Genomic DNA, 17,702 nt, shown 5'->3' with positions numbered 1-17,702 from the left:
GGTTTTAATCTCTTTGTGGGTGTGTGTGTATCTTTTTGTAGGTGTGTCTTCTGTATTATAAAGCCACGTATTTTTGGTAAACAACATTGTTAGTGCTACTGTTTTCCTAATCATAAAGTTTAGACATCCTGTAAGTTAATTTTTTCTCTGCCTTGCAAATGGTAAACTGAGCTGGAACTCTGACCCATACTAAACAGCGGTCCAGGACTAATAAATTTATAGCAACGGAGAAATACAGCCATGTATAACCTGCTAGCAATACGTTTTCTATATACGAATATAGAGACACACGTACTGTGCCACACAGCTTCGTCAGTATAAGTTTGTCCACTCAACTATAAAACTTAAACGTAGGCCTATCCTACTATATAGTAGGGTTGGGAAAGATAGGACACACTTTTTATTATTCTATTTTCTTGTCCCATTTGGTAGTAAACAAAGAACATTCAAGGAATTATAAAACTGTATCCTCACGACTTTCATAGACCGCGTTGTTATTTGTTTAAAACACGATCAGGACAATTGGATATTATGTATTAGAGGTGTCTCATCTTACCCCGAAGTACTTTATATCAATATTAAAATCTATACAGATATCATTCCTGTAACCCATCATCTTCAATTTCTTCCATGTAATTGAACTAATAATGGTTACATGCCTTTTATAGAGTTGCTTTAATTTGCATAACAACGTCATAAACCAAGTATAGAGAGTGCCTATGGATAAAGGAAAAGTCCAAAGCCTTTAATTAATTAATTTGGAAAGTTCTTCTGGCCAAATGTTTATCAAGCTTGGATTGTGGCGAGAAACTTGTTTTTGTGCACAAAACCTCAACGTATACTCTAATATGATGACAGCATTCGTTAAATGTCAAGCCTCTGATGGCTATACGGATCTTGTGCTTTCTTACCGCAAATCGCTTGCAGCGCATTATATGTCAGTTATGCTTCGCATTAAATTTGATTAAATCTTGTGTTTTTTAAAGAGGATACATTTTTTGCGTTTTAACAAATTCGAACATTTAGTGAAATTTAATTTTCACACATGCCAGAAACAAATTCTGTAAGAGTCTTATATAAAAAGCAAACCTAAAAATATATGTATACAAAGTTTATTGCCTTCTATAATGCCTAAATTTTGTGTTTAAGATCTTTCAGCATGCATCTATGTTTTAAAGCGCATCTTTAAAACGAATACATGTTTGCGGAAAGTACTACGTAGCAAAACATGCTGCTTAATCTGAGACCGAAACTGCTTGCGGCATTTTCTGCAGTAAGTGGCGTACGCTGCAAGCTTAACCTGGTGAATTAATACGTGTTGACAACTATATTTTATTAGTGGAAAATCACTGTAAATTTTAGTGGCTATAGTGGAAAAACACTGGACGATTAACCGGAAATGGAAAATTACTGAAACTTTAACAGCAAACTTATCCAGAACTGCACACGCTGCATATTTTCTGCCTTTTAATGCACTATAGCATATACAGATTTTATTAAATTATTATATGAAAAACGCAATCTCTTTTTAAAAAAACATTTTAGTCTTTGCTTAATCTATATAGCAAACTTCTAATTTATTTGTAAAACTTAAAATTGTAGTGTTTGTAAAAATATTTGTCATATACTTTAGCTTTAAATAATAATGTCATACACGTTAAAACTTAAAAAAAAATATCGTAAATACTTTTGTTAAAGGGAACCTATGTAGCCTAACTATGTATACTATGGTTTGTTTATAAGTGAGAACAGTTGTAACTTCTTTCCAAGTTTAATGCGCCATCTCCGACAGAAACGTGACATGGCCTTAAGCGATTGTAATGCTGTATATATATAGCACCAAACAAATCTGAATTCACATAAACGAACAGCATGTTGCGAATAGGAACTATTTTGCTTTTTGTTATCGCTTTTGCTGGTAAGAAATAAAAATATTAACATAAAGCAATTTTTCCTAACTTTAGCTTTTAAACGAAGCGTTCTTAGCTTCATTAAATTTAAAAATAAAATCTTGTCCGAGAAAATTTTCGTATTCACTCATTAAATTAATTTTGTTAAGCAAAGATAATTGTTGTTTTTTTCAGGTAGTGCAAATGCTCAATGCACCGCAACTTTCACGGCTGGAGAAAACTACTCTCCTGCTATTACTACCCCGAATTGGCCAAACAATTATCCCAATAATTTGGAATGTGCATGGATTGTAAAAAGCAGCGTCCCCGGGCGCCAAGTACAGGTTCAATTCTCCGCAGTTGCTACAGAGAGTTGCTGTGATGTAGTTGAGGTAAGAATGAATGAATAAATGAATAAATAAATGAATGAATGAATGAATGAATGAAGGAATAAATAAATGAATGAATGAATTAATAAATGAATAAATGAATGAATGAATGAATGAATGAATGAATGAATGAATGAATGAATGAATGCATGAATGAATGAAAAAATGAAAAATGAAAAATGAATGAATGAATGAATGAATGAATGCATGAATGAACGAACGAATAAATGAATAAAAGAATGAATAAATGAATGAATGAATGAATGAATGAATGAATGCATGAATGAATGAAAAAATGAAAAATGAATAAATGAATGAATGAATGAATGAATGAATGAATGCATGAATGAACGAATGAAAAAATGAATAAAAGAATGAATATAATGAATGAATGAATTACTATTCGAATAAATGAATAAATGGATTAATGAACGGGTGAATGTAATTAATGAATGCAGACAATGAAGGTGTTGTAATATAGTAGGTTGGGGTAAAATAGTCCATGTTATTATAAGTATTCTCTTTTACCGTCGCATTTAGTGGTATATACAACTATTTAACAGTATCTGCACGACTCTAAAAGCGCGTTGGTACTTGTTAAAAAAAAAAATTTAAGTCTATGATATTGTATGCTAACGGCGGTATTCAATATACATCAGCAACCTAGTATATATAGAAATAATTTTGAACTAAAATAAACATGATTTTAGATTCGAGACGGCAGTTCTTCTAGCGGTCATATATTACACACTTTGCGGGGGAATGTCTTGTCTACTTTCCTTATCTCTTCTAACTTCGGTTCTCTTTACATAACTTTCGTCAGTGACCATTCAGTGACAGCAAAAGGATTTCGATTTCAGCATAAACTAGGTAAGAATGCATTTTTTTATAAAGGATTAAGTATTATATTAGTTATGGGGAATATAATTCATGTTTTCATTCTATTTCATGTTGCTTTTTTGTAGTAAACAAGGAATATTCACAGAATTATTTACCCATATCCTCCTGGCTCTAGAAGAGCGTTGTTAATTGTAAAACACGATTAGAAAGTGAAATATACTATGGGGTAACGGTACCCATTTTACACTTTAATACTATGTAGGGTGGGGGAGGACGGGACACCTTCCCATTTTATTTTCTCGTCCCTTCGGTAGTAAACAAAGAACACTCAAAGAATTATAAAATCGTTTCCTCACGACTCCCATAGACCATCGTTAAATGTTAAAAACACGATCAGGATATTTGGATATTATGTGCTAAATGTGTCCCATCTTCCCCCTCCCTACTATACAACAATTTGTTACTAACACCCGTTCCTATGTTACACAGTTCCACCCAGCAGCAGGAGTTGCGATCGTTCCCTTACACCGGCTCGTTTTACTAGATTTCTCGACTCGCCTAGCTGGCCACTAAACTACGCAAATAACTTGCTTTGCACGTGGATATTAACTGTGCCACCTACACAAGTTATACGTCTCGTTGTATACAGATACCAAATCGAAGGATGCTGTGATTCTTTAGTGGTAAGTGCGGGCCATGCAAAAATACTTCAATAGGTCCTATGTGGTATTCACATAACTAAAAGTGGCGCGAGATAGGACACCTTTCATTCTATTTTCTCATTTGGTAGGAAACAAAGAATATTTAAAGAATTATAAAACCGTTTTCTCACGACTCCCATAGAATGTTGTTAATTGTTTAAAACATGATATTTGAATATTATCATCTATGGATGTCCCGACTTACGCCACAGTAATATAAATAGAGTACTTTGGGGGGAAATGGGACACCTTTAGCACATAATATATAAATATCCTGATTATGTTTTAAAACAATTAACAACGGTCTATGGAAGTCGTGAGAATACGGTTTTATAATTCTGTTAATGTTCTTTGTTTAATACCAAATGGTTCGTGAAGAACGAAAAGGTGTCCCATCTTTCTCCACCGTACTTTGCATATCAACATGTTAAATATACAGGTATATGACGGTACCACACAAGGATCCACTTTGCTTCTTATAGTTAGTGGTAACAGCACACGTTCAATACGAATGACCACCAAAACTTCGAAAGCTCTTGTACGTTTCCGAAGCGATTCAACTGTGACCTTTGGAGGATTTTTAATGAGCTATTCAGCATGTATGTATGCACAGTTATATATTTTATTTATTTGGGAGTATAACGTCTATTAGGGTGGGGAAGATGAGATACTTTTCCTTTCAATTTTCTCGTCCCATTTTGTAGTAAACAACGAGCATTCAGCGAGTTATAAAACAGCATTCTCACAACTCCCATAGACCGTTGTTAATCGGTTAAAACACGATCAGGGTATTTGGATAATATGTGCTAAAGGTGTCCCGTCTTCCCCCACCCTACTATAACGTAAATTTACCTATTCATGTACGACAACGAAAGTTGAATAATTAATATAAAAAAGGGAAAGTAAAAAAATTGAATGACAGCCGTTAAAATATAACTGGTTTGAAGTTTCTCATTTGGAATTTATTTATTTTATTTTAACGTATATTTGGCTGTCAATTTAGACAACCTATTAGTTTCAGGTTGGAGCAATTGCCGTTAATTGTCTTGCCTAGGAACACATATACGCCCAAAATGGCAGCACCTTCGAGCCTCGCACTAGTAACCACTTTTTAGGCTATAGAGGCACTCGCGATAATTTATACAACGGCGCGAATGGAAAAAATCTTTTAGTAAACGCTCGCTATAACGAATTATTTAAGCACGTCCGATACAGCCATTCAGTTTTTGTGTAGAAGCACAAGTATAGATATCGACACGCAGGTCTTACAACAAAGTAATTAAATATCTTGCTAAATTTTACAGTAACGAAACGACCAGGGAGACCTACAACAGCCCCACCCCCAACCGGTAAGTAACTGTTCATGTATTTGAGTTTCAATATTTCGAAACGACGCTGTGGTTTATCTAACGCAATCATATATGTGTGTAGTGTGGGGTAAGATGGGACGCTGTTAGCACAAAAATTACACATTTCCTAATCGTATTTTGAACAGTTAAAAACGATCTTTTATAACTAGATACGGTTATATATTTGCGTAAATATTCTTTGTTTACCAACAAATGTAAAGAAAGGGGAATAAAATATTAACTTTGTCTCATAATACTAACAAAAAAATAATCACCCACAAAGTAATATACTTGGTAACTCGGTAAGCTGGCACGAGGGGTATGAAACATAGCACCCGTGTTATAGCGACTATTCTTTCCCCGCCACGCGTGGACGACTATCATTTCCCCGCAACGCATTCGTTCATTCATTCATTCATTCATTCATTCATTCATTCATCAACCGTTCTTTTCAGAATGCGGGGGCACATATACCGCGCCTTTAATCGGCCATGAGAATGTGACGTCTCCAAATTTCCCCCGTGGTTATGCCTCGGACCTCAATTGCTTGTATGTTTTCACGGCACCAACCGGAAGACAAGTCAAGCTGTGGTTCGGTTACGTTCACATCGAAACCAACAGGGATTTCATCGTAGTAAGTGCTGCATTTGGCATAATAATAATAATCACCCACAAAGTAACATACATGGTAACTCCTAAGCTGGCACGAGGTGTATGAAACAGAACACCCTTGCTATAACAACGTTTTCCGGCCACTCGAGAATGGGACACTTTTTCATTCAAATTTCCCGTCACATATGGTGGTAAACTAAGAAAATTTAAATAATTATAAAGCCGTATTCTCACAGCCTTCACAAACCACTGTTAGTAGTTTAAAACACGATCAGGATATTTGGATATTGTGTGCTAAAGGTGTCCTATCTTTCCCGATCCTACTATACAGTATAGGGTGAAGAAAGATGGGATACATTTTTATTTTATTTTTACGTTCTATTTGGTAGCAAACAAAGAAAATTCAAAGAATTATAAAACCATATCCTTACGACTCCCATAGTCCATTGTTATTTATTCAAAACACGGTCATGATATTTGGATATTTTGTTCTAAAGGTGTCCCGTCTTTCCCCGCCCTATTAATATATAGGAGTAGTAATTACGACTAAATAAAATCCCATTTAAAAGGTGAGGAACGGAAACACGCTGACTTCGCCAAAACTTGCCATAATCACCGGAATTCGGCATACCCAAGTTTACCAATATGTATCTACTGGTAACACCATCAGTTTTCAATTTACAAGCAACCATATTATAAGAGGCAGAGGGTTCAGGGCTTACTATGAAGTGGAAGGAGGTATTTAAGCATACCTTAACTAAACTAACGTATATATATATATATGTAATGTGGTAATTAGGGAGCATGGGACACATTTTCATTATTTTTATTGCCCCGTTTGGTAGCAAACAAAGAACATTCAAAGAATTATGAAACCGTACCCTCACGACTTTCATCATGGACCGTTGTTAATTGTTTAAAACAAGATCGGGATATTATGTGCTAAAAGTGTCAAATTTTTCCCCATCCTACTATATATATATAGAAGCCTTTACACTTGATGGCGTTTCTACTTATGTTTCTACCTATATAGTAGTGGTTAGCGCGCCTGCCTCTAACACATAGATTTTCTCATCAATTAATTTTAAACGAAAATTCAGTCATTTTGCCATTTGCATAAAACTTTTTTTTTTCTAAAGGAAATCAAGTTACGTCATCTTGCGGGGGAAGGTTGACGCCCACAAACACGCCCCGTTATATCACCAGTCAGAATTGGGGGGTCGGACTTTATCCCAGTAACTCTAATTGCACATGGGTGTTTAGTACAAATCCTTCGAAAAATATTCGAGTGTGTCTCTTGTCTATAAATCTTGAAGGCCATTATGCTGATTCTTTGAAGGTAACGATGTTATTGTACGTGGTAATTCGTAAGCGGGCACGAGGTGAATGAAACAGAGCACCCGTGCTATACTGAAAAGTCTCCGCCACAGGTATAATAGGCTCCTTCATTCATTTGTACTGTGTAGTTTTTGAAAGATACTAAAGATACTTAATCACCCACAAAGTAACATACTTGGTAACTCATAAGCTGGAACGCGGTGTATGAAACAGAACACCCGTGTTTAACGACTGTCGTTTTCCGACCAGGCGAGGATAAAGTAAGTTACATTCATTCATTCTTTATGCAGGTTTACAACGGGCCAAGTGCATTATTTCGAAGGCTGATCTCAATAACTGGAACCCATTACTATACCTTCTGCATTAACGGACGAAGCGCGGTTACCATGGTATTACAAACCGATAGCAGCATTCAGAATCTTGGGTTTAAAGCTAGTTACCAGCTTTATACGCGCACTCCATCAAGAGTAGGCTAGAATGAAGTGTTTTATATTAACATCAATCACGAAGTCTGTTATATCATCCTATTGACTGTTTCAGATTATGGTAATGTCTGTTTTCCAGTTTAAACGATTTATATGAACTAAAGAACTCGTATTAATGTGACTGAATGTTAAAAGTCTGCATAAATTATGTACATAAGCTATAAAAGTCCGCTCATCTGCTTTTGGTGTTGCTTGTTTTAATGTATAGTAGGGTGGGGGAAGACTGGACACCTTTGGCACTAAATATCCAAATATTCTGATCGTGTTTTAAACAATTAACAACGGTCTATGGGAGTCGTGAGGATATAGTTTTATAATTCTTTAAATGTTCTTTGCTTACTACCACATGGGACGTGAAAATAGAATAAATATAGGTGTCTCATTTTTCTCCACCATACTGTACACACTGCGGCTTTGGGTATAATTGTCTATGCCAGTATAAAAAAAGAAACCTTTTAGGCCAACAACATATAAACTTGGACCATCATATGCATTAGCATTTTCTATTCACTTAAATTTTTCTGCACCAATTTTAAGATCATTAAAAATACCATTACAAATAATAAAGAAGATTGAATTGTATATCTGTGCAATGCAATTTTTTTTTCGCTAGGCAGCTCAGCTCTACTTACTATATAATAGAAACAAGCTTCACTATAGTACACTAAAAATTGTTTAGTGTAGTATAGCTTTACTTTTGGCATTAGGCAAAAATACATCTAACTTGCATGGAATAGAAAGGTTAGAATAGCCATACCTCTTATGTTTATGGATTACAAGTTTTGTAATGGTCAAACAAAACGTATTTATACGCCTACTAACGCTATACCGACACAAGTGAGACCATCTTATCATTTATAACTATGCTGAATGTATTTAGATCTCGCTTTGTTTTAAAAATTCAAATTTTAAGATTTACGAAATGCGGTTTACTCAAAAATTACGGCAAGCCTATCGTAATAACAGCAGCAGAATAAAAAATTGGAAAGTCGATTTTAATCAGCTGCAGTGTGACGTTAAGGGGTTGTGCGGTGCGCTACCACCATCTAGCGGTTTGTAAAAAATCAATTCATCTCTGTGTAAAGTTAAATAAAACATTGTTTGAAAATGATTAAGTTATAGTGTATAGCCCCGCTGAACAAATAAGGTTGCTGGTTTTGGTAAATGACTTCGACTCCATATGTAGGCACTAGTGGGGTTGTAATAGTTGTATTTGTTTTTAACCAGAAGCCAATTATTTCACGATACATTATATATATGTCCAATGTGCTATATATAACTCATATTTGAAAATAATTAGTCATTCGGCACATGTAAGTGGATCTTGCATAGTCAGGAAACTTGTTAGCGTATGCGTTTATCTTAAACGCAAATAAATGCGGACGCATCAGCAGAATTCATAACATTCAAGTGTGCAGTGAAGCAATGGATAAGTGATATTTCATGTCTACCAAACACGAGTAATCGCGCGTAGCGAACTTTGCTTTTTTTCTTTAGTTCTTTAGTTCTTATAGGCCTTATATAACACCTTGCGTACACAAGGTCCAGTACTAGTTCAATATGGCTTCGGGAAAGAGAATAGCTATCATTGGTTGCGGTGCGAGCGGGTTAGCTGCTATCAAGGTTTGCCTTGAAGATGGATTAGAGCCGATATGTTTTGAAAAGAATCACGACATCGGAGGTAAGACGGTTATCTAACTTCATTTAGTTTAACATATGTATATATATAGTGGGGTAATATGGGACGCATTTAGCACGTTTTATCCAAATATCCTGATTGGGTTTTATACAATTAGCAACGCGCTATGGAAGTCGTGAAAATACGGTTTTAAAACAATAGCATAAAAAGGTGTCCTATCTCCCCCCCACCTTTCTATAACATAATTTACATTTATCTTTTCGATAACGATAGCAAAAGCATGTTGTTTAAAAAAACGCAGCAAGGAAATCAACAGCAAAACAATTACAATTCTTTGAACATATTTTAAACTGAATATAAAATTTAAAAAGATATTATTAAACTTAAAATAATAAAGTGTCGTGGGACTTTAAACCGACGCTCTACTGTATAAAATTATAACGTTATATATAGTAGGATGGGGAAAGACAGGATACCTTTAGCACATTATATCCAAATATCTTAATCGTGTTTTAAACAATTAACAACGGTGTATAGAGTCGTGAGGATACGGTTTCAAAATTCTTTGAATGTTCTTTGTTTACTATACCAAATTGGACGAAAAAATAGCATAAAAGGATGTTTCATCTTTCCCACCCTAGTATATTTACATACTTATTTAGTCTATATTCGAAAACGGAGAATGTATTTCCAATTTAGGTCTTTGGAGGTTCGAAGAGAGCAAAAAGAATGGAGCTACGGTGTACCGTTCCACGCATGTAAATACAAGCAAAGAAATGATGAGTTATTCTGACTTTCCGCTGCCCAAAGAATACGCCAACTACATGCATAACTCATTTGTGCTCAAGTATTATCGCATGTATGCAGAAAGGTAAGCAAGGCTTGGGGAAAGATGAGACAAGCTTGGGGGGAAGATGAGAGTGTGGGGAAAGATGAGACACCTTTTATTTTAATTTTCTTGTCCCATTTTGTAGTAAACAAAGAACATTCAAAGAGTTATAAAACCGTATCTTCACGACTCCCATAGACCGTTGTTAGTTGTTTAAACCCGATCAGGATATTTGGATATCATGTGCTAATAGTGTTCTGTCTTCCCCCACCTTACTATATGTATACAGTAGGTTGTGGTGTAAGATGACCCATGTTGTCATTAAATATTATTTTGCCAATTGGTTGTTAACAAAGAATATTTACAGAATTATATAACCGTATCACCAAGCCTTTAAAAGAGCGTTGTTATTTATAAAAACACGTATAAGAAACATAGACTTTTATGTGCTAACGTTACCCGTCTTCTCCCCGCAGTACTTTTTACATGCCGAAAAAAATGAGAGTTAACAGGTAGCCTCGCGTGAGAAAAGGCAAGCCTCGTGTTTTTTTTTGCATTAACTTGACCCTGGTTAACTTTCCAAGTTACTTGAAGCGTTAATATTTTTAAAGAATCGTGTCTGCCATGCACCTTATAAAGCGCTGTGGGCATTTTTTCGCTTGTCCAAAAATAAGCGAATTTTATAGACCGTATGCGGCGCAAATAAACTCTTTATTTTTAGGGGTATTTACGCCTTTTTCAATTGAATTTTTATTCTATGTTACCGTCCCATTTGGTAGCAAACAAGAATATTTACAAAATTAGGTAACCGTTTCATACGGACCTAAAATGGCGTTTTTATTTGCTAAAATCACAATTAGTAACCATACGATATGCAATTATGTGCTAACGGTGTATCTATTTTTTTCACCACTTTTTTAAAAAAGGTGTAAAGATTCGTGTATTAAGATTTTAATACACATCAAACATTTCAACAAAGCAAAAGTACTTATAATAATATTATATTCCAGGTTTGGGATTTTGAAACATATTCAATTCCACACCGAAGTCTTAAGCTGTGATTTTGCCGACAATTATTCTAAGACGGGCAATTGGTGAGCAAAGGCCTTTGGGCAATATAAACTTGTAAATAAACCACTGTACACTCCTATACAGGGAGCTGAAGGTCAAGAATTCTAAGACGGGAAAAGAGAGAACTGAGATTTTTAACGGTGTAATGGTAGCAGTGGGACACCACGCTGTACCGAATTTCCCGGTCTCGGAATTCGCAGGTAGTTTTTAAACGTTCACACACGGAAATAATTGTAATACTGTAGGGTAAAATGAAACACATTTAGCAACATTATAGTGTATATTGCTAAGTTTCTAACGATTTCGCGCTAAAGGCTATTCACGATTTCGTGTTAATTGTTGATTTCATGCTTATGGCTACCGGACAATTATTTTGAACTCAGCGCCCTGAGTTCACTTGAATTAATCTTATAAAAACACATTAGGTCATAGCGATATATTTACCTAAGTAGCTAAATAAGCACGAAATCATGGGTAGCCAACTGTACACGACTGCAGTTCATTTCCTATATATCCTAATCGCGTTTTTCACCTTTAAAAATGCCCTTTCATAGTCGTGCTCGCGACTATTCTCTGGGATGTTATATGTTCTATATAAATATACCGGTATCTATTTTACTACACAGTACTATTACAAATTTACTATGCATGGAAAGAAATCACGTAAAACAAAATTATAGCGAAAACAATTGTTCGTGTTAAACAAAGTTCGGGCATACGGACTATGGATTCTGCTGCTACGAAATACGTATAACAGACAAAACCAAACCAAAAAAAATTATATAAAGAGACATAGTAGATTGGGGTAAGACGGGACATCTTTAACAAAAAAAATATCCAAATATCCTGATCGTGTTTTAAACATTTAACAACGGTCTATGGGAGTCGTGATGATACGGTTTTATAATTCTTTGAACGTTCTTTGTTTACTACCAAATAGGACACGAAATAGAACGCAGTCCGATCTTCCCCCACCTTACTATATGTTTCGCCTAAATGGCGTCGTCAGTCACTCATATAAATAGACTCCAGTTTTAATATTACAGATTATAAACTGCGGACATTTAGGTTTATCTTTATTTTATATGTTCGCCAGGTTACGAAAAATTCAAGGGTCCAATTACGCATAGCACAGACTATCGCGATTTCAAAGGATTTGAAGATAAGAATGTTGTGGTCGTTGGAATGGGCAACTCTGGGGCAGATATTGCTGTCGAACTAAGTTGGCACTGTCCAAAGGTAAGTCAAGGAATTGTTAAAAGATAAAACCGTGTAAGTTGAAAACTGCGGTAGTTTTGTAAGTTAGTTTTATAACTGCCAGCGCTGTGGAAGAGTGGTTAGCGCGCCTGCCTCAAACCCAGAGATAATGCTGGGTTCCGGCTCTCGATGCTAGCATTGTGGGCGTATGTGTCCTTGGGGAAGACACTTAACGGCAATTGCTGCAACCCAGTGGTCCCTAATGGGTTGTCCAAATTATTAGCCATGCCCAAAACAAAAATGAAAAAAAAAATATCCACAAAGTAACATACTTGGTAACTTGTAAGCTGGCATGAGGTGTATGAAACGGAACAATTTTGTTATAACGACTTTTGCTTTTCCACCAGGCGAGGATAAAGCAAGTTACATTTATTTATTCAATGTCTGCCTTTGTCAAAGAGAAATGTGGATTTATAGACTGCGGTCCAGGCGGCAAAGCTAATAGAAAGTCAGCAATTCTTTTATATCAACGATGAACAAAATAAAGTTTTCAATATAATGACTTAACATTAAAATGAAACATAATATACCTCGTATAAATATGCATGCGGGTATAATAAGCCTTTTACGGTGTTTATATGACCAATAAAAAAATTATTCTCTTTGGCAAAAATTTTGACTCAAGATTCCCTTACGTGTATATTAAACATTCGTGGTTACGGCTATTGTTAAAGCGATATACACATATTTAATGCGCAAATATTTGAATAAAAAAAAGTAGACACAAGGTGTCTGAAGTACAAACGTCTATACGTGCTGTGATAAAGGTTGGACGAAAGTAACCACACGACTGAACAATTATGAAAATATTACTTTTTGCTGACACTCAAAAATATTTTTTTATTAGCTTAGCACAAATATTGCTGCTCACTAAATAAAAACTTTACCTGTTTGGTTAAAACGCAAAAGCTGGTTTGCAAGTTAAATTATGTTTTTTTAATTTGAAATAACGCCTTACATAGGGTGAGGAAGATGGGGCACATTTTCAATCTATTTTCTCGTCACATTTGGTAGCGAACAAAGAACATTCAAAGAATTATAGAACTGTATCCTCACGACTCCTATAGACCGTTGTTAATTGTTAAAAAAAACGATCAGGATATTTGGATATTATATGCTGAAGTTGTCCCATCTTCCCCCACCCTACTATATGTTTTGTGAACTTGAAATAACTCGTGAAAAATGCACTTTTTAAGACATGTGAATTTATATAATCTACTACCCGCTTTGCATGCAAAATGCAGGTTTTTGTTCAAAAATTGATGACTTTATTTGAACTTCTCTATAGGTGTGTCTTAGCACAAGGAAAGGGTCGTGGATTTTCGGGCGCGTCGGTGGGAAGGGTTACCCTCTAGATTACAAGTTCATGACAAGGTAAATGATAACTACATAATTCCCCAAAGGCTTATACTTATTGTATGTTGGGAGGGGGAACCTAAATCCAAACATAAAGCACATAAAATCCAATATCCTGATCGTGTTTCTAACAATTAACAACGGTCTATACGGAAGTCGCGAGGATACGTTTTTACAATTCTTTGTTCTTTGTTTACTACCAAATGGAACGAGAAATAGAATAAAAAGATGTCTCATTTTCCCCCACTGTAATATATACATTCTTTAGCTTATAAGTTAGTTTACACAGTGTAAACAAACATTGCGAAGCAAAAAGTTTATAAGCTTTCATCCTTCGTTTTAACCTATACGCTATTTTCATTCTTGCTATAGTAATTTAAATGCAATTATCATTATACACTCAATAATGTGCAAATTTGGAAGCTTAATGAAACACATCTGCGTATACAATAATACTATAATTTCAATGAACGCCCTTAGTGAACACAATTTCGTTTCAGATACAACCTTTTAAGAATGTCTATTCTACCGGAATCTTACACAAGAGCTGAACTAGAGGCTTCACTTAACGGTGTACTTGATCATGCAAACTGGGGAATCAAACCAAAAAATGGCCCTTTAAACCAAGTACACAAATTACATATAACCTAAGTAACATACGTGGTAACTCGTAAGCTGACACGAGGTGTATAAAACAAAGGCTCGTCGCTGCTACCAGCATTGTGGACGTATGTGTCCTTAGGCAAGACACTTAATGGCAATTGCTTCAACCCAGTGGTCACTAATGAGTTGTCTAGATTGTCGGCCATACATAAAAAATAAGAACTCACAAAGTAACATACATGGTTACTCGTAAGCTGACACGAGGTGTATACAACCGTGTTATAACGACTGTCTAGGCACGCGGGTTAAAGCAGTTACATTTTCTTACATACATTAAGTTAACTTCTTATGTTTGTTTAACAATATCGCGTTATGTGCTATCGTATTCTTAGAATATTTGCGCTAAATCAAACAAAATAAAAAAATTGCAATGGATATTTATAACTAAACAAAGCAATACACATACCGTGGCAAATAAGTTCATTGCTACTTGTTGTTTTTTTGCAGCATCCTCTGATAACCTCAGCTCTACCGGATCGTATTTTAAACGGATCAGTCACCATGAAACCAAACGTTCAGCGGTTTAAAGAAGATTCCGTGGTTTTCGTTGACGGCTCCGAAGTGAAGGCAGACGCTGTGGTGTTCGCAACGGGATATGTTTTCAGTTTCCCGTTTTTGAAAGACTCTCTAATCAACGTAAGCTGTTCTGCATATGGGTTGTTTTAAACAGCGAGAAACTAGGATTTGAACAAGAATTAGCAAATTATTATAACTCTCATAAAAAATGCAACATGCATAATATTTACATATACTAAAAAAGCAGATACTAACTACACAGTTTAATAAACTGTATACGTAACCACACACTGCGTATACCTGTAAGTTATCGTGTTAAAACGAAACTAAAAACTTTCTATTTAAAACTAGACTGATGGCGCCATTTTGGGCGAAAACATATCTTACAAAATCAAATTTGTTGGTTTCAATTTTTGTCGATTACCTGTTTTGTACTTGATTCTGGTATAAATAATATTCGAAATATTCAAATAGTTTCGAAATAAGACATCAACGGACGTTTACCAAATGATGTGGCCGCTATCAGTGAAACATAACACACTTTGTATGATTGGACACGTACAAGCTCTTGCAACTGTCAACCCGTTGGCTGAAATGCAGTCAAGATGGGCGACCAGAGTTTTTAAAGGTATGTCATACACAAAAAGTTGCTATGAGTAAATGAATGTAAACTGCTCTATCCTGGCGTGGCCGACAAATGACAGTCGTTATGTCCAACTAACTTTGGTTATGACACGGGTGTTTTGTTTCATAAACCTCGTGCTAGCTTACGAGTTACCATAAATGTAAATTTTTATTTATTTATTTTCTGTTTTTATGTTACCGCTATAGGCTGGATCAAAAATTATAGGCTATAAAGATTATACTGAAGAAGTTGTATACAAGTAACCTGCAACACAGTAATCGTTTTTTTTCGCTTAGGAATTAGCACCTATGCATTTTGTGGATAATTATGTTTTTTGATTTAATTTGTTATAATGTATGGTTGATAATTTAGACAATCCATAAGAAACTACCGGATTGGATCAAATTAACAACGCTTCGTGTGTGGCCAAAGCAAAACCTCATAATTAATCTTAGCTGGAAATACCACACGCGTTCAAACAACAGTTATTAATTTTAAGGTTTATCGAAGCTGCCGTCAGAAAGAGAAATGCGAAACCAAGTCGAAGAAAAACACAAACAAATGAAGAGTCATTACTACGAAAGTCAGCGGCACACCATTGAGGTATAAGCTCTCCCAATCTTAAATTTTGCGGATGTTTAATATAAGGTGTCGGTTAATTATTTTGAAAGAGATTAATACAAATGTGATGTTTGTTCTAATTTAGGTGGACCATATACCGTATATGGATTTTCTTGCCAAGGAAATTGGGTGTAAACCAAATTTATGGAGAATTGCTCTTACAGATCTACCGCTGGCAAAGAAGGTAAATAAATCAACTTAACGAGTTCTCTGACGAAAAACTCAGTAATTTTCTAAACAACCGTTTTGTAATGGGTTAAGTCTCATACGCGTTTGTATGGGTATAATGTGAAAGCGTTCTCATTTATAGTAAACGCGCAAAACTTTGTTGGATTTTAGCGTTAATTATAGTAGAGTGGGGAAAGATGGGACACCTTTTCATTCAACTTTTTTGCCCCATTTAGTAGTAAACAAAGAACATTCAAGAGTAATTAAACCGTATCCTCACGACTCCTATATAGACCTTTGTCATTTGTTTCAATCACGATCAGGATATTTTGATATTATGTGCTAAATGTGTCTCATACCCCCACCCTACTTGGTCAATAAAAAATACTATTTACCGTACACTTATTTCTACATCGCGAATTTCAGATGTTTTTTGAGTACTGCACTGGATACCAATACCGCTTAGTTGGACCAGGCAAATGGAGTGGCGCTAGAGAGGCCATTATGACGCAAACAGAACGAATGTTGCATCCCTTAAAATGTCTTCCTATGCACGAAGAGAAGAAAACCGGATGGTGGTCTTACTTTATAGTAGTTGTAATAGCAACGGTTATATACTTTGTATTTAATAATTATTACTAACAAACGTTGCATATCTGTACAAAACGTATTCGTAAGACCTGCTGCTGCAAATATTGCTGATTGATATTATAATAGCTTCGCTGTATATGTATAAATATAACGAAACATTATACAGTAGGGTGGGGAAAGATGGGACGCATTTGGTACATAATATCAAAATATTTTGATCGGTTTTGAAAAACTAACAACGGTATAAAGTAGTCGCGAGGACACGGTATATAATTCTTTGAATGTTCTTTGTTTACTACCAAATAGGACGAAAAAATAGAAAGAAAAGTTGTCTCGTCTCCCCCCACCCTACTATAATATGGACATATAACAGAAAATTCGTAAGAAACAAATATAATATTTGTTAATTTTTTAAAATAAAATAGCGTAGTTACCTATTAAACTGTACTTAGTTTCGTGCGAATCATTCGCTCTATATCATACAGCATATTATGTAATATTATTCGCTTAATAAGCTTTGCTTTATGCATACCCGCGCTTTTTAATTTGCTTTTTATTTAACATATTTATTCATCCTATTATATCGCCGAAATAATCACAAATTAAAATAAAATACTACATTGCCGTGCACAAAAAACGTTTGTCAAACTGAAAGAAACTCAAAAAAAAAGTTACCTATTTTTTTTAAAAACATATGAACAGAAACGGATAATTTCAGATGTTATAAATGTGGTTTTAGGGACCAAACATGGCGGAGCATTTA

At 35.1% G+C, this 17,702-nt stretch overlaps 2 protein-coding genes across 2 annotated transcripts; both read left to right on the top strand.

Annotated features, from left to right (window-relative positions):
• Positions 1-1,765: 1,765 nt before the first annotated feature.
• On the top strand, positions 1,766-8,185 carry LOC149725100 (scavenger receptor cysteine-rich domain-containing protein DMBT1-like). Its single transcript, XM_089892717.1, has 10 exons — positions 1,766-1,918; positions 2,085-2,281; positions 2,989-3,148; positions 3,608-3,801; positions 4,259-4,418; positions 5,124-5,168; positions 5,624-5,802; positions 6,350-6,518; positions 6,920-7,119; positions 7,409-8,185. The coding sequence occupies exons 1-10, from the start codon at positions 1,873-1,875 to the stop codon at positions 7,592-7,594; spliced, it is 1,536 nt and encodes a 511-aa protein (XP_089748843.1). The 5' UTR covers positions 1,766-1,872; the 3' UTR covers positions 7,595-8,185.
• A 959-nt stretch (positions 8,186-9,144) lies between these two features.
• Positions 9,145-17,576, top strand: LOC149725099 (flavin-containing monooxygenase 5-like). Its single transcript, XM_089892716.1, has 12 exons — positions 9,145-9,284; positions 9,942-10,113; positions 11,082-11,165; positions 11,227-11,342; positions 12,239-12,381; positions 13,688-13,773; positions 14,256-14,382; positions 14,866-15,054; positions 15,409-15,562; positions 16,059-16,162; positions 16,266-16,364; positions 16,775-17,576. Exons 1-12 carry the CDS (start codon positions 9,164-9,166, stop codon positions 16,988-16,990), a joined length of 1,611 nt encoding a protein of 536 aa, XP_089748842.1. The 5' UTR covers positions 9,145-9,163; the 3' UTR covers positions 16,991-17,576.
• Positions 17,577-17,702: the final 126 nt, after the last annotated feature.

Source organism: Ciona robusta, chromosome 14, assembly GCF_009617815.1.
Source record: "Ciona robusta chromosome 14, ASM961781v2".
NCBI classification, from domain to species: domain Eukaryota; kingdom Metazoa; phylum Chordata; class Ascidiacea; order Phlebobranchia; family Cionidae; genus Ciona; species Ciona robusta.
Note: the sequence above shows the minus strand (reverse complement) of the source record. Positions and strands in the feature narration are given on the sequence as shown.